Source organism: Delphinapterus leucas, chromosome 10 (genome assembly GCF_059928025.1).
Source record: "Delphinapterus leucas isolate spDelLeu-1000000601 "Yukka" chromosome 10, BTC_Dleu_Yukka2, whole genome shotgun sequence".
Classification (NCBI taxonomy): Eukaryota; Metazoa; Chordata; class Mammalia; order Artiodactyla; family Monodontidae; genus Delphinapterus; species Delphinapterus leucas.
The window spans coordinates 21810092-21828278 of record NC_143138.1 but is presented as its reverse complement, the minus strand read 5'-3'; the positions used below and the strand labels follow the sequence as shown (position 1 = coordinate 21828278).

Here is an 18187-nt window from a genome sequence, read left to right as displayed (position 1 = left end):
AAGCCCCGAGATTCCTTTGAACCAGGCAGGATTAGATTTTAAGCCAGAAATGACTGCAAAGTTATTTTGGTGGACCAAGATGTCAGTAAGTCCCCTTTCTACCCAATGGAATACAAGTTTACAAGTTTGGTAGAAGTTCATTAAATGGAAGAATACCATGCTGATACCTTCCTGAGTTATTTTGTTTTTATAAATTTATTTATTTATTTATTTATGGCTGTGTTGGGTCTTCATTTCTGTGCGAGGTCTTTCTCCAGTTGCAGCGAGCGGGGGCCACTCTTCATCGCGGTGCGTGGGCCTCTCACTGTCGTGGCCTCTTGTTGAGGAGCACAGGCTCCAGACGCACAGGCTCAGTAGTTGTGGCTCACGGGCCCAGTTGCTCCGCGGCATATGGGATACTCCCAGACCAGGGCTCGAACCAGTGTCCCCTGCATCGGCAGGCAGACTCTCAACCACTGCGCCACAAGGGAAGCCCCCTTCCTGAGTTTTTATTCTCTAGTTTTTGTTCCCTCTGCAGTTCAAGGGATAACAAAGAGATAAAACTTAATAAAATGAGAGATGTCAAGGCTGTTACAAAGGAAAACTACTAGAAAATATTCTTCTCTTGATGAGCTGCCACAGTAGGTACAGGGCACTGCCATGAAGCACTGGCAAAATGAGTGAACCTGAATCTAGTTTCTAGATCTTAATGCCTTTGTATAGGTGAGATACAGAAGCAAGTTAAGCAGTTTTCAAACACCTCAGCACATTAGGATCACTGGGGAGCTTTTAAAACATCCTGAAACCTTGGATGAAACCGAAATCAATTAAATTAGAATGTCAGAGGGTGGGACTCAGGCATGAATGACTTTAAATATTTCCTAGGTGATTCCAGTATGCAGTTGAGTTTGAGAATTAATGAGTTAAATGATACTTAAAAGAAGTAATCAACCAAATCCAGAATGTGGGACATTCTATATTCTATAGAACAGAAGATTCAGGTTCTTCAACAAATAAATGGCATCTTTCAAAAGGGCAGGGGAGAAAGGGGAGCTGTCATATATTAAAAGAGACTGAATAGATATACCAACCAAATGCAACGGTAAACCTTATTTGGGCCCTAATCAGACCAAGACAACTGTAAAATGGCATATTTGAGACAACTGGGAAAACTATATCACAATGGCATTAAGGAATCACTACCAAGTTAGTTGCCATAATGATACTATGTTCATGTTAAGAAAAAAGTCCTCATTTGTTAGAAATTCATACTGGAATTTGTACTTGTGCGTGAACTGACATAAGGTCTAGATTTGCTTTGAAATACTCAGAAAGAAACAGAGGAAAAAAGAAAATGGTGCAAAGATGAGAGTTGTTGAAGTTGCGTGAGAGGCAGAGGGGGGTTCATTGTAATACTCTCTTTACGCTTATATATGTTTGAAATTTTCCGTAGTAATTTTCTTTTAAATTAAACAAAATCCTACCTTCCTTCCAGAATAATTCCATCCAAAAGGCAGGGCCAAAGGAAGTGGGAGAGGAGGTGGCAGCCCAGCCCAGAGTGAGTTCGGAGCCCCAGTGAGCGGGAACAGCGTTCAGCGGGGTGAAGGGAGGAAGCTACAGCAGGAAAATTTACACTGATACATTACAACTACCTCCTCCACAGACCCCATTCAAGTTTCACCAACGTAAGACCTGAGGTCTGAGCCCATGAGAGGAGCAAGACCACATGGGGAAATTGATTACACACAGGAAGGATTAATCAATTAAGTAAATATACAAGATATTGGGAGCCAGATTCCTCATGTCAGAAAAGGAGTTACAAACATGAAAAAGAGAAAGGCCGAAATGAATCCTGTGGTGTTGGATTGGAATTGAAGGTATCAGCGTGAACTCAATTCCCAATATCTACAGTTACTTATAGAAATAAATATAGATGTAGGCATGCAGGTGTATACGTGTATATACAGTATTTGATAAATAGCACTGCAATGTTTTGATATAAATAGAAAAAAAAATTTCTTTGACAAATAAATTACTTCCAGTTGTTTAAAGACTTACAAGTCAAAAAGGAAAACTTTCACAATTTTAGAAAAAAATTAGAAGCATTTTTTATGCTCTTGAATAAAGCAAGATTTCTTTTAAAATACACAAACTGCACAAAATGTGAAGGAAAAATTTCGTAAATTTGACATCATTAAAATTTTAAACTACATCAAAAGATACTGGAAACAAGTAGAAACTACAAACAGAAGACTGACAGAAGATATTTGCAAGCCATATGATCAACAAGGATCAATATACAGACTATACAGAGAGCACTAACAAATAAACAAGAAAAAAGCTAACAATCAAACAGAATAATTGACAAGAACCATACACAGGCAATTCATAGATGTGGAATCTGGAATGACCAACAAACATAAGCAAAGATCCTTAACCTCATTATTTACTAAGAGAAGATAAATTTTAAGCCATTTCATATCCATACCTCAGCAAAATTTTGCAGAGCTTCAATAATATTTGCTAGTAAGAATGTGAAAATTTTTGAACTCTTGTACACAGCTGATGGGTGTGTAAGCCGGTATGCTCACCTTAAAAAGCAATGTCAGGGACTTCCCTGGTGGTCCAGTGGTTAAGACTCTGTGCTCCCAGTGCCGGGGGCATGGGTTAGACCCCTGATCAGGAAACTAAGATCCCACATGGCACGGCCAAAAAAAAAAAACTATGTCAGTATATACTATATAGTAAAGTTGAAAATGATATACACATGGACTTAACAGTTTTAAATTATTTAACCTGTAGGAGTCTTGTACATGAACAATAATGTTAATTGAGTCACTTTTCTGAGCCAGACACTGTTTTAGGTATTCAGGATACAACAGTAACAAAAAAAGGACAAAGATTTCTGCCCTCATGGAGTTTATGTTCCAGTGGGCATTGACAAAAAAATAAACTATGAGAATAAATACATAAATTTTAATAGGACGTCATGAGCACAATGTTTTAGAAAAAGGAATAAAAGAATAAAACAGAATTAGGACAAGACCCTGGTCATTTTTTTACCAGTCTATTCCTCAAGATTGTTTATGTAGCTGGTAATCTTGAAAGATGAGATAACACATCCCAGTGGTTAATTACCAGGCTTACTTACTGCTTGTTATAAAAGCTGAGGATTTCCTAAATTCAGGCTTCCCTGGATGCAACATAGGCATGTTGTGTGTATAGCATCCACCTGAGCCCATCATGTCACCTCCTTGGGACTTGGGGGCAAGGTCAACTGATGCAAATACGATGATCTCATGCTGCTTGCTATCTATGAATAACAAGTGTTAGGCTTGCTATTGATAAGAAATGGGCTGGGAAAAAAAGAAAAAAAGTAAAAAAAGATCAGGGCCTTATATCCTGGACCCATGCAACAAGACATGTAGGAGCACAAAAGGCCCAAGGAGGACTGCCATGCCTAAGGTTTTTGAGAATTGGAGAAGAATAACAATTACAAGGACTTTTAAATAGTATGGCTATTTGGGGGGTGGGGAGGTGGGCAGGCATCGATCCATTGGAGAAACACAATGAAATTTTGAAGGCAAAATGTGAAAGGCATTGGGCCTCTTGGAATCATATAAAATCCTTTGTTTCTGACCCAGGAACTCGTATTTTATGCCAGATTCCATGAAACAATCACAGGCTAAGTTAATTAGCTTGTTACTAGAGTAAAATGAAATCCCAGACCCCTAAAATCTGAGAAAATATGTCCAACAGTCTTTGTCGATGTCCTTTTGCACGTATTTGTTCTTGGGTCAAAGACTCTGGTTATGCATACACATCTATCTCATGATTTGGAGCATTACTTATGAATTTTCCTTAGACATATATTCCCTTTCAGTATTATAGTGATAAAGCTTTGCATGCATAATGATTTTTTAATAATTCTAATTCCCTCAAGATATATACATATATTGGTATGGGAGGCCAGCACTCACTCTAGACACATTTTAACTCTTGCACAGCTTTTACCTCTTGAGGAACAGTCACCTGCTGCCAGACAAAATTAAAGGTATTATGGCTAATTTGTAGGCTCCTTAAAAAGATTTCAGTTTATTAACTCCTCCCCATGGTCACTTTTAAAGAACCCCTTGAAACTAAAAGATTCACTTCTCTTCTGAAACACAGAGAAATTTAGGGACTGCTCAAGTTCCCCGTCTAATTACTAGCAAAATTAGCACTAGAAGCTTTGTTACCCAGAGCTTCAGTTATCCGGTAAGATTTCTACCCACCTATATTGTTTCTCATGAACAGCACCCCTCACCTACATTATTCATCAACTGTTGTACAGGTAACAGTGGTGACTCTCCTGGCTTGGGTAGTCCACAGTCCCACGAATAAGACTGGAATTTCAGTCAGACCTAAGGAAACAGATTCAGGAAAGTAAATAATAGAAGTGGAGGAAGTTGGAAAGTGGCAAATGACATCAAGCACTTGGTTAGGTACTGCCACTGTGAAAGGGTACAGCATGAGCTGTGATGAAAGCCAGCCTTTGATGTGATCTCAAAGAGAAGTCTAGTATATTCCTTCTCTCTCCGTTTCTCTACCTTGCTCCCAAGGGGATTGGGCAAACCTGGAAACACTGCCTCAGATACCTGCATTTTCTCTACGAGTCAAAGAAAGTTTCCCAAGGGTGAACAGAATGTAGAAGACATCTAGGATTTCCCAAATTGTGGGCTGAGTTCCGAGTTAACTTCTTGCTATATGAGCTTCAGAGAATCTCCTGGTTACAGCCTTCATCTAGCTCATCTGATAGTAATACCTTTCTGTTCAACAATTAGTTCTATACCTTAAAAGTGCCCCCAAATCACTGGCCTCTGATGCATTGGGTATCATCTTGTTAAATATTCAAGGGTAGGATGACCAGCAACTGGTCCGAGTGTGAGGATGTCATCCAGGATGTGAAGAGGAGGTGGTGACTGTGCTGGAGGATCTGGAGAGAGAACTTGGTGAACCAGGAGAGCAGATGAAAAGGTTGATGTGGGACTGTGTGTGTGTGTGTGTGTGTGTGTATGATACAAAACAAAAGTGGGTGAGTCAGGGCTCTTTCTGAATAGGCTCCACCACACCTATTTCTTGTCATTCCACCACCCCTTGAGCAGTGGTTCTTGACTTCATTTAGTTCTCCAACCCTTTTGAAAATATGATGGACATTATGGGTCCTCAGTGTATTAAAATTAATCACTACCATAGTAATGCCCTTTCGAATCTAAATGTTCTTAATTACTCATAGGTCCCAGCTGATCCTCTCGAGAAGGAAAGAAGGAGTTGTTATGTCTCCAAACAGATCAGGAATCCCTGAAATTTCACCTCTGGTCCCATAAGCCACATCCCCTTTAAGAGGCTGGTGAGGGGAAAGGCTGCCTCTGGGGGCTCACCTTTTCTAGGAAGCCTCAGCTGACTTCACAGGGAGGTGAGACACTCTGCAGAAGTGAGAGTTTCAGGAAGTCAAATGGACAAGTATGAATTTTTGGTTTTTTAACACATGTTTTTTCTGGTTACACACATTTTTTAAAAAATTGATTGAATGCTAAATTTGTAATTACTCCTTAGTTTATAAGGACAGAGAGACCAGAATCACATGGTAAATAAAAGCATCTCCTAAACTGATTCTCTTTAAACTGTAATTTTTAAAAAATCTTGACTCCATTTTTGATGTTTGATCACTGACAGCTTTCAACCTCTATCTTCCCCTTCCCTTCTGCCCCACATCTGGGCAAGTTTATAAGAAATCCCAGTGCCTCCTCACTTGGCACCTGAAGGAAGTTCAAGCTATGCAAGCCCTTATCTATTTGTGCAATGAGAACTATTTCCTGGACCCGTCCCCTAATCACAATAAAAACCAGGGCCACTAACTCTCACTCTCCTTATGCTACTCAAGCCAGTTCTGGACCAGCTTGGGTGCTGCCCTGCTATCTCCAGAGAGTTCCATGATGAGAGTAATAAATTTTTCATACATTCTTGTGTGTGTGCATGGCATCATCTCTAGTAACTGGGAAGCGGGGTCCATACCACCTCTGTAGGATCATCACATTCACAGTTCAAAGATAAGTAACACAGAATGTGAAAGGCCCATATAATCCCCCATCCACCCTAGTTACCATGTTGACAGTTTGTTGCATATTTGCCCTGCACAGTCAAATCTTGACACATCCATAACCATTCTGTACCATTCTGGATAAGTTCCTATGCCCATCTTCAGTCTTTTTACCGACTGATGTCCACTGTCTGAACTTTTCCTTCCTTTCTTCATCCCATGTACATGTTCTCTGTCTTTCTGGCCCCTGGCACCACAGATTTCATCTTTCTCATGCCCTTCTCATATTATTCCCTCTTCATATACTTTTCAGATATACACAAACTTCCTACTCTTGCATTTCATTTGGAAGATTTTCTCCCTTACAATAGGTCCCTTCTTTTCACTGGATTATTGTTTCAGATGGAAAGGTCAGGACTGATAAAGGGATAGCAGTTCCAAAGAAAATACAGTTATATGGGAAGGTATGTAGAACACTGAATGAGAGCATTCACCAGGATCCTAAGTGTGAAAAAAACAATGGACATGAGATTAGATCAGAACATCAGCAGACAACTCCAGACCTAAGCAAAGTGACAGAAGGGAAAAACTCAGGAGATTTAATATGATAGTTTTTAAAGCATCTTATGGATGATGACCCAATGCTCCGATGTCTTGTACTCAGAATACCGATGACTTTTTGTAACGCTGAAGATGTGATGGGAAAGCACTAAGGGAATTTCAGGTGACTAAGCTCAAATGAGGGAATCTGAGAATACCAGTATGAAGCATGACACTGTAAACAGATTGGTATTTGGAGTCAAAAGCCAAGGGTTTAACTAAGAAGACCCGATGTGAGATGTTAACACTAGAGGAAGCTGGGTGAACGGTATATAAGCACTCTATCTATCTTTGCAACTTTGTTATAAGTCTAAAATTACTCCATAATTTAAAGTTACTAAAAATAAAAGTCCAGGGTTTAAGCCTTGGTGCTGAGGCTTGGGTTTTGTGAATCTTCAATTCCTCATCTGTAAAACAGGATAATGATAATACTCATTTCCCTGTGTGGTTGTTGTGAGGGCCAACTGTGGTTAAGTAAGTGGAACCCAGCCAGTGCTGGTCACTATCCCAGGGGAGCATCACACAGGTGTCAGAGGGAAGCAGTAGGCACAAAAGGTATTTACTATGCAGGTACTGGTCACGGGGAACACCAAAGACCAATTTACTGTAAAACATCAGCAGAGCTCTACGGGATCTTTAGGGGTTAAACACAGATACAGATATTTCTGGCATGTTGGCTATAGCAGTGCCATTTATTACATTATTAGAAAAGTTTAGCAGCCATCTCAAAGAGAATAAATAAGAGAGATGGGGGTAGTAAGAACAGGAAGGCGCAAAGGAACCAAAGGGAAAGTAGCAGCTTCAAAAACCCAAACCTGCCTCTTTGAATGTCCCCAGACCAAAATACACTTAGTGGAGACAGGAAGAAAGGCGTTTTCTAGTCTCAACCTACCCCGCACGACTTGGCCAGTGATCTGGAAAACTTGCGTACAGCTTGGATTAGACCAGCTCTGCCACCACGTGGATCTTCTGATGGCGGATGAGGTTGCAGTGGCGATTAAAGCTTTTCCCACATTTGCTGCAATGGTGAGGTCGCTCCCCTGTGTGGCTTCTCTGATGCTCGATGAGAAATGAACGCCGACCGTAGCTCTTGTTGCACTGGCTGCACTGATAGGGCTTTTCTCCCTTGTGGATTCTCTGATGCTGGATGAGACCGGCACTCTGACTGAAGGCCTTCCCACACTCCTTACAGTGGTACCGTTTCTGAATATTGTGGATTCCTCGGTGATTAAAAAGACCCGAACTCCGACTGAAGGTTTTCCCACACTCATTACATTCGTAGGGTCTTTCTCCAGTGTGAACTCTTTGATGTCGAACAAGACCTGAGCTCTGAGCAAAGCTCTTCCCACATTCTTCACATCTGTGTGGTCCGGCTCCTAAGGGGTTTCCCCAGTGCCTCTCTACCCCACCCTTGCAGTCACCAACTTCTCTGTGTCGCGGATCCTGCTGTGATATCTCCCAGGTCTGTCCGTAAGACATTTTCCCATGTGGTTCCACTCTCTTAGGACAGTCTTTCCTTAGCACCAACTCTCTCTTCTCAGTCTTGGCCATTCCATCTGAAACAAAAAAGGCCAGGTAAATGTCACTTGTTCCCTGAGCCTAGTGACAGGAGGGTCACTATGTGCACAGAAATGCAAGGTGCTTCTATTCTGATGTCACTCTATGTCATAGAGTAGGGAGGAGGTTAGAAGCAGAAGGGCCAGTGTGTTAACACCTTCTTCTAGGTAACGAGGGAGGTTTGCCCTCTTTGGAGAAATGCAGCTTGATCCACCCCAACATGGATGGGGCCTGGAGAGAATTTTTTTTATACTTCTTCACGGGAAGAGAAGGGTCAGGATCAGAGTGGCTTCTTTAGAGTCTTCCCTGAGAACTCCTTCCCCTCTGTGAGGCAGGGAGCCTCCAAGTGACCCTTTCCAAGGAAACTGACCTTATGTATACATTCATTCAGTTAGCCATTTATGGAACAAGCGCTGAGCTTCTCCTAGTCTAGGTGCTTCAGGCAGTACTTTATGTTTCTAATCCATAACCATCCCAGGTGCATCCCCAGCACAAAGCCTTTGCTCTAGCGCCTCTCTCTTTCTGGAAAGCTCGGACCTCAGATAACAGCAACCCTCACTCTCTCACTTCCTTCAAGTTTTTGCTCAATTCTCACCCTAATTCTTCTATTTAAAACTACAATCTGTGTGCCCTATCCATAGCAGTCATAACCCCCTTAGGCAGTTCTACTTGTGCTTCATTCCATAACACCACCTCCTAACATATCATCTCCTTATTTGTATGCTTATTGTCTCCCCCTTGCTACAATCTCATCTCCACGGAAACAGGATCTTTCTGGTTTATTCCCTGAGAAGCAAGCTTGGCACATAGTGGCTGATCAATAAATATTTGCTGAATGAATAAAAGAGAAAGGACTGAAATCAGCGCTACTACTATGGCCTCAATTGACTGGCCCAGGGACCAGCACTGAGGCAAAGCCTGCCTGTAGGACTGGTTCATGTTGGACAGTGTCCAACCAACCCAATTAGACCCTCTCTGCTTGGAGGAGTTGAAGGTGAGAATGGAGACAAACAGACCCAAACTGTCTAAACGCTAGAGAGCAGCTGCTGTGGAATTCTTAGGGTTCCCCAGGTGTGATTCCCACCTTGCAACCCAGAAAAGCCCAAGGAAAATTGCCCCCAACCCCCTCCTTTAACCAACATCTGGCTTTTTCTCCCACATCTAACTGCACTGTCCCTCACACACCTGGATAGGTACCTCTTAGGACTCCTGTGGGGTGAGACCATGGTTCTTCTCCTCCTTTTAGCTGGGAGATGACAACAGGTTTGCAAAACAGAAATGTGCCTGCAGAGAAGAAATGGGCCACAAGTGAGATCAGTACTGCTGCCCAAACTTCACATTTATATCTGAAATGCACAAAGGAACTGGGTAGAATATAAAAACGAAGACATTTCTCACCTTTTAATAATTATCATTTATACAGCCTTCCATGACTTACAAAGCACTTTCACATACATTATCAAACTAATTCACCACAAACCCCCTGATGCTATTATCCCACTTCTTTAAAGAACTAGGAAAAAAAAAAAAAGAACTAGGAAAAAAATAAAAAGGCAGACAGACATATAGCTAGACAGACTCTATATTTAGAAAAAAGTCTGGAAAATATACAGCAATTTGACAAGAGTGGTTACTCCTGGGGAGTTGGACTTAGAGGAGAACTTTTACTTTTTACTATGTAAACTTATTCATTATTTGTATTTTTTTTACTCTCACTAAGAATTCTAAACGAAATTCAAACTCGGTGATATAAAGTAACTTTAAGTGTTGCTTGGCTAAAAAACCAAACAGCTGGAACTTCGGTTTGGTCCTTTTAATCCCAAACACTATGTTGCTTTACAAAATAAGCTTGTCCTAAATGTATAACACAGACCTGCATTGATAGTCCTATAGGGAGAATTCTCTGATCTGTAGATGCCCTCTGGATACTCCCCCGTAGCCACTGTAGATGCTTAATAAATATTTGTTGAATGAATGAATGACTAGATGGATGGATGGGGGAATAGACTTACTCAGATGTACCCTGGAAGAAGGGTTCTAGGTGCAGTTTGGAAAGTAGAAGAAAGGAGAAAATAAATGGAAAATGAAAAATCCAAGTTCATGGGGAGAGGAGGAAGAAAGTAGCAAAGGAACTGACTGGAAAGATGCTCATAAAGGGGGAAAATGAAACCAGAAAGAATTTTAATAAGATGAAGTCATGGGAGTCAGAGGAAGGTCTGCAGTGTGCACAGAATTTACTCATCAAATATAATTTTAATTTAAATCAACAGATGTGTTCCAAAATCCATGATAACTGTATGGTTGGTAGGATAAATGAAATGAATAGAAGCAGGAGGCAGAGCAGCAAGAAAAGCTGTGACTTGGATACATATGGAGGTAATCTGAAAATGAAAACAGGAAACCTCTGCTGTAGATGGGTTACCAGAAGGGTAACAAGAAGTCAGAAAGAGGCTGTGATGTTATGTGTGGGAAATTAGACAGAATTTGGAGCCAAATGCTGCAGGGAGAGCTAGAATGGGAAGGCAGCCGACTCAGCCCCAAGTGCCCACTACTATACCCACTGGTGCCCAGTACTGACACCACTAAGGAGATTGCATACAAGGAGATGGCAAAGTCTATTCCACTGGATTTTCTCATCCAGTTTGCCGCCTACTAAGCATATCTCATATCTGCTGACTGCAGATGTAAACCCAAATTGACAAGGGCGGCACTGGTAGTTTCTGATAAGAACAGTTGCTACATATTAAGCATAATGCGTGCCAAGTGTTTTTCACAAATGGTTTGTATTCAACGCTCACAACAACCTTCTGAGGTACATTTTTGTTATAGACTGAACTGTGTTATCCCCACTGCAAATTCATACGTTGAAGCCCTGTTTTTGTTTATTTATTTGTTTAATTTTGGCTGCGTTGGGTCTTCGTTGCTGCGTGCCGGCTTTCTCTAGTTGCGGCGAGCAGGGGCTACTCTTCGTTGCGGTGCGCGGGCTTCTCATTGCGGTGGCTTCTCTTGTTGCGGAGCACGGGCTCTAGGAGCGTGGGCTCAGTAGTTGTGGCTCACGGGCTCTAGAGTGCAGGCTCAGTAGTTGTGGCACACGGGCTTAGTTGCTCCACGGCATGTGGGATCTTCCCAGACCAGGGCTCGAACCTGTGTCTCCTGCACTGGCAGACGGATTCTTAACCACTGCACCACCAGGGAAGCCCTGAAGCCCTGTTTTTGGAGACAAGGTCTTTAGGGAGATGATTTAGGTAATTAAAGGTGGGGCCATAATCCAATAGGACTGATGTTCTTAGAAGAAGAGGAAGAACTACCAGAGCGCTCTCTGACTCTGTCTCTCTCCCCCTCTCTCCACAGGCACATGCAGAGAGGAATGCCCATGTGAGAACACAGCAAGAAGGCCGCTCTCTACAATCCAGGAAGACAGGTCTCACCAGAAACCAACTCTGATCTTCAATTTCTAGCCTCCAGAACGATGAGAAAAAAAACTTCTGTTGTTTAAGCCACCCAGTCTGTGATATTCTGTTACAGCAGCCTGAGCAGACTAAGACAATACTATTATTAACCCCATTTTGCAGAGGAAAAAACCTTGATCAATCAGTTAAGTAACCTGCCCAGGTACAAGCAGCTTCCAAGAGGCAAAGCCATGATATGAACCTGTCTGTCAAACCTTGAAGCCCATTCTCTAAAGTTGTGCTCCACAGTGATTCCTAAAAGTCTTCCTAATGTACCATGTGCCAGCAGACAAGAGAGCTTCCGGGATGGTACCCAGGGGAAGACTGCATGCAGAGGATCGGGACAAAGACAAGCACACTAGGCACTCGGAAGCACTGAACATTGCTGGTAAAGCGTCTTCTGACCCCCTGGTTTCCCAGCTCTGGTTTTTTGTTGGTTTGTACTTGACCAGGTGGGATATATTCAACACCAGATAAATCCTGTCCCTCACCTGTCTTTCCGATACGGTGGGGCTCCTGAGCAGGGTCACATGTGAGCTGGGGCTCCTTAGGCTGGGACTGAAGGCCCAGTGACATCTGCTCTCCTAGAGACACTGTCTCTTTAGAGAGGACTTCTCGTCGGTGTCTGTAGGCTACCATCTAGAAATAAAGAGACAAGATGTGGCTTCTGAAGAAATTAATTGTCTAAAGAAACATTTCCCAGAGAGAAGCAGAAAGCTGAGTCTTATTTAATCAGCAAAGTCAAGAGGATACAAAGCAGAGGACACAAAGGTCCTTGGTGACCTACATATACTCTTTCCCTGGCGAATCTCCCTTCCTACCTCATGTTGTGGTTCATCGAGCTCTCTCTCCAGATCCTCCAGCAGAATCACTGCCTCTTCCCCACTCTCTGGACAGTGTTCCTGCACCCAGCCCTGCACCTCCTTGGGCAGGATACACAGGAACTGCTCCAGCACCAGCAGGTCCAGAATCTGCTCCTTCGTGCTCACATGCGGCCTCAGCCACTGGCAGCAAAGATCCCGGAGTCGGGTGAGAGCCTCCCTTGGTCCAGGGGTCTCCTGGTAGCAGAGCTGTCGAAAGCGCCTTCGGAAGATCTCCCTTGCCAGTGGATTACTGCGTTTCAGTCCGGATTCCTGCATTTGGAGGTGACTTTCTGCCTCTGCCTTCACGGTCAGTTCTTCCCAAACATCACGAGCTTGAACATCCAGGGATATAACCTCCTTGGAGTCTGTATTCATTTTGGTCTTGAACAGCTTAAAAGGCACCCTCTAGCTGGAGCTATGTTTTAGAAACACCTTTGGAAGTTCCCTCCTAAGCAGTAAAAATCATTGTTTAGGTAGAAAAATGGCAATAGTTAATGATAAAAAACTGATAATATAAGCAACTGTCGTACACCTAAAGCTCTTCACTGAAAGTAAAGCGACTTGGTAACCAAAGATGAGAATAGTGGAAAATATAAGGTCATAATGTGCAAAAAGCATAGGTTTTCAAGTTACCCAGACCTAGGTTTTATTCCAGTTCTAACTTTTACTAATTGTTCGACCTTGTGCCAATTTATCTTGCTTCAATCTCAGTTTTTTAATGTGAAAAAGAAATAGCAATAATACCATATGAGTTCATGGAGGAATTAAGGGCCATACAGATCACTCAGAATGGTTAAAAAGTTCAGACTCACTGTATAAAAATCAAATTAGAGAAAGAATAAATGGAAATATTGCTCTTGCCTTTAAAAATAATTCTTTTAATTTAATTATTTGGCTGCGCCGGGTCTTATTTGCGGTACGGGGGATCATTTAGTTAGGGGGGTGGGATCTAGTTCCCTGACCAGGGATAGAACCCGGGCCCCTGGCATTGGGAGCACGGAGTCTTACCCACTGGACCACCAGGGAAGTCCCTGTTGTTCTTGTCTTTGACTAAATAAACTAACTTTTATTGAAATCTTTACTTGAGTTTTTTAAATTAATCTTCAAAACAACCATTAAGGCTGGTTTCATTTTTACTAAATTTACAGAAAGGAAAGCTTAGGTCGACTGCAAGTCTTGTGAGCTTTCCACACTGCTCTGCTGCTTCCTAAGAGTAAGAGCCAACACTGTACAACAGTCTACAACATGCTTTCAGATACAAGACCACATTTAACCCTCACAATTACCCTCTGAGGTTTGATTACAATCGCTATTTCACTAGATAAGAAATGGGAGCCAGGGGAAGTTAAGTAAGTTTCTTAAGGCCAAATTCTTTGTGCGGACAGTCCTAAGAGTCCACAGAAGCCCAAGAGAAAAGTGTGCTCATATCCAGGCAGTGCCTGAGACCCAGGAGGACTGAGTGTCTCCAAAATGTCAGGAGTGCAGACCAGAAGCTGAATTCCAGCTTGACAGGCCCTGTGGCAGACAGCTAGGGAATCGGAATCCGGGGCTTAGGGGTGGGAGGGGAAGAGCAGGGAGCCCTTATTATGTACCTTTAATTTCTAGGCTCCCCAAGGATTTGTACGCACTCCAAGGTTTGAGAATCAATGAACTAAGGGAAAGGGAATCGGAAAATGTCACATTCTGCACTTGACAAGCAGTCCATTCAACGCCCCTTCATCTGCTTTTAGAACCAAAGAGTGAGAGTGTATAGACACTGGCTCCCCACGAGGAAGGCTGCAAAAAGTCTTTACAAATTTGTCCTTAACTTCCTTGTCCCCGAGGATATTTCCCCAGACTCCAGGCGTTTCCTGCCCTGAGTCCTAATCCTGCTGCCGTTATTCACCGCAGTGACCCGCCCCGAGACCTCTCCCGCGTAACATCCCCCCAGCCCGGGTGACGGATCGGCTCCAGGATCGCGGGGCACGACCACTGCCCCCTCCCCAACTCCGCCCTCCCCGGGGCCGAGGCTCACTTTCCACACCCCTTTCTCAGCCACACCCACCCAACCCCGGTTCCCGGGCCGACTCACCGGACCTGGAAAAGGTGAGGTGGTTGGGAGCTCCCGCCCCGACGCTGGGAGGAGCGCGCCGGGAACAATGGCCCTGCGGGAAAGACACCAGCCCGCCGCGGGGCCCACCGCGCACGGGCACTTCCGGCCGGTCTAGGATTCAGTGTCTCGTTTCCTACCTCCTACGCGTGCCTCACCTGGAACCAGCCGCCAATTTCCTGGGCGTCCGGTTCGATTTCAACTGTGAATCACATAATCAGAATTCGTTACGTGTGTGGGCCCCAGATAGGTTTTAAACTGAAAATACAGATGAAGCACAAACCGTTAATTATTGAAAATGCTTATTTTTAACACATTTAAAAAATTAATACATTACCTATGACTTTTTAAAAGGCTCAGACAATGCCAAAATTAATAAAGTAAAAGGTGAAATCCCATCCTGTCCCTCCTAAGCCTCAGCTCCCTGAGATAACCGCTGTCACCGTTAGCTTGGAATTTGCAGGTATAATTCTCATCTCTGTCTCTCTCTCACACACGTTAGATAGATAGATGGATAGACAGGCATTGAGCTATTTTACATTTAGCTTTTCCCCCATCACTTATTTTAACGTTTTCACGTCATGTATCCCAGACATCTTTATCAGTCAGGCATTTAGTGGCTGTATAATAATAGTACATCAAGTACATGCCTGGCAATTTATTTGACCAGGCCCCTACATATTGATAGAGGTCTTCTTTCCTTCCTACTTTTCTTCCCTCCTTCCTTCCTTTTTTTTGTTTTTTTGTTTGTTTTGGTTTTATATGTTTGTTTGTTTGCTACAAAGTTGTCTGGATTCTTAGTAGTAATATAAAATCAGTCCAAAACCTATTAAATTACCTTTATTAGTACCAAAGAGCATAATTATAAGTACTGTTTGTCATTCATTAATTTTGTTATGCCAAACAGAATGGTGGTAATTCATAGATTAAACTATGTTTTGCTTTGTTTTAATGGAACCTCGTTGTTTATTTATTTTATCACAGTAATAAAAAAGCATCTTTTATGTTAATGGAGTTTCCATGATGCTTTTGTTTTTTTTTTTTTTTTTTTTTTGCGGTACGCGGGCCTCTCACTGTTGTGGCCTCTCCCGTTGCGGAGCACAGGCTCCGGATGCGCAGGCTCAGCGGCCACTGCTCGGGACACGAGCCCGTGTCCCCTGCATCGGCAGGCAGACCCTCAACCACTGCGCCACCAGGGAAGCCCTCATGATGCATTTTAACTCCAAAACTGTAGCTGTGTAAATTTCTTTAGTTGTTTGACGCAACCTAGCCATCTGAGGTCATTAAATAAGCTCAAGCTTCATCCTTTACTTCAGCTTCTTCCAAATATCCAATAACTGTGTATTAAGAGCACCAGCATGAAGAAAACTTGTCCCCAGTCCTGATCACTTTCTCCAGCATACCTCACTTGCAAAGCCCTCAGTACAACTTTCCTAAAAACTATAAAATGGGAGTAAATGCTCAACTTCTCTTGGGCTTTAAATGTGTTATTCTTTTCCATTTTTGATGCCTATCTGTGACAAGTAAACACAGTTTTCATGCTCTCAAATATCTCACTAACAGTTAATTAGGCTCCTTAACTGGCTTATGTGTGCTTGTTAAGTAGGTCAACTATAGGACTCAGGCCGGTTAGACTCTAGGGTCAAGTGGACAGCACATTGGAGTTCCTTGTGGTCCAGAGAAAGACTGGCTCCCACTTGTCTGTTTGGAGGAAGATTCCCCTATAGCAGTACCTTGATGAGTGTCTTGGTACAGAAGGGATTATTTTTAACTTAGAATTGGGACTTTCTACTCAAAATATTTAAAATGCCATTAGCTCAGAGACAAGAATAAATGCTGACTACATGGCTTACTAAAAAGATTGAGGGTCACCTGAATCTGGAAACAGGCATATTGGGATACTGACTCTTCTGTGTGTTATGTCGTAAGTTCAAGAAAAGAAGAAGGAGGAGGGGAAGGAGGAGGAAATGTTTTGGAGGATTGGTAACACAGAGATTGAGGGAACTAGCTGGTATGTTGTGAGATTCAAGTGTAAAACTATTTGTGTCCCATACAAATCTTCACTAACCCACCATGTAAGAGGTTTCAGTAAGCAAGTGGGTACGCTGATCTGCCCTATGGATGTCAGCAACTGTTTTTTCAGCTCAGTGTTTGATCAAGGAACTTTTGAACATGGTGACCATGACTACCATGATAAAGGATGTGCATACTCTCAAAAAAAGAAAAAAAGGCTTTCTTTCACTAAAGCTAATCAAGACAGCACCACTGTTGAACCACAACAAATCCGAAACCCTAGATATGGTGTAATATCCCAGTGGGAACAGCCAGTCACCTAATGGCAAGTTGATTACATTGGACTCTCTATGACAGAGAGAACAAAATCTTACTTCAAAGCAATAGACACTTGTGTTGGATTTGGGTTGGCTTTCTGTGCCTACCATGCTTCTGTCAGTACTGACTTGATGAAAGCTCTACGCACACCAGCCCCAAATTAGTTGGACATTAAAGTGAAATGATTTTTCTCTCAATCTCTATTATTAATTGGGTACTTGTGAATCCTTTCCTGTCCTTTAATGATGGCTTGACAGATCCCAAGCTTTCTGGTCATTTTTATGTATTAAAGGTCTCATCCAATTTGTTTCTAATTTAAAATTGTATTATCTATTGAATAAGTTATAGAGCCACAGATTCAAAATACAAAAAGTACAAAAGGGAATACATTGAAACATCTCCGTTTGCCTTTTCTCTTCTGTTGAGCTTGACAATGGTATTGCAGTTCTGTAGGAAAATATCCTTATTTTTTAAGATTTTTTTTCTTTGCTGCACTGTGTGGCATGTGGGGTCTTATTTCCCCAACCAGGGATTCAACCTGTGCCCCCTGCATTGAGAGCACAGAGTCTTAACCATTGGACCACCAGGGAAGTCCCAGAAAATATCCTTATTTTTTAGAGATGGGAACTGAAGTGTTCAAGGGTGGTATATCATGATGTCTATAATTTGCTATCAAATACTTCAGCCAGAGAGTATGTGAGAGAGAGTGCAAATATGGCAAAATGAATACTTATAAATGTAGGTGAGTATATGGTGTTCGTTACACATAAACCTTTGGGAGTAACTGTGTTTCAGAATTCAGAGTTTTTAAGACTATTAAAAAAAAAAATCCGAGTTCAGTTCACTTCGAGATTTGCCTCAGATGAGTTTTAGTGCCAAATTCATGGGGGGGAAAAGTTTTCAGAATTTTATAGATTTTGGAACTGTGAATAAGGGATCCTGGATATGTACTAGTCTCCCTCTCTCCCTCTCCTCCCCCCTCCCCGTCTATTTAAACATTTTCAAATTTAAGAACTATTTAATAAAAATTTCCATCCTACTCCTACCCCCCGTCATCTAATTTCATCCCCTAAAAACAGCCAAAACCTTTGATTTCTTCTGTAGGTTTTCAGAAATATTTTATACATATAGAGGCAAATATTTATTTATAATTTATCTCCATTATTTTACACAAATAGTAGAATATTATGCATACAGCTCTCCATTTTGCTTATTTAATTTAACAATATATCTTGGAGTT

The 18187-nt window shown here is 42.2% G+C and overlaps 1 protein-coding gene across 1 annotated transcript; it reads right to left on the bottom strand.

Annotated features, from left to right (window-relative positions):
* Nucleotides 1-7137: 7137 nt before the first annotated feature.
* Nucleotides 7138-12928, bottom strand: ZSCAN9 (zinc finger and SCAN domain containing 9). The gene is made up of 4 exons (XM_089918491.1): nucleotides 12486-12928; nucleotides 12156-12303; nucleotides 9413-9499; nucleotides 7138-8214 (listed from the first exon to the last, which is right to left on the bottom strand). The coding sequence occupies exons 1-4, from the start codon at nucleotides 12900-12902 to the stop codon at nucleotides 7598-7600; spliced, it is 1269 nt and encodes a 422-aa protein (XP_089774617.1). The 5' UTR covers nucleotides 12903-12928; the 3' UTR covers nucleotides 7138-7597.
* Between the last annotated feature and the right edge of the window lie 5259 nt (nucleotides 12929-18187).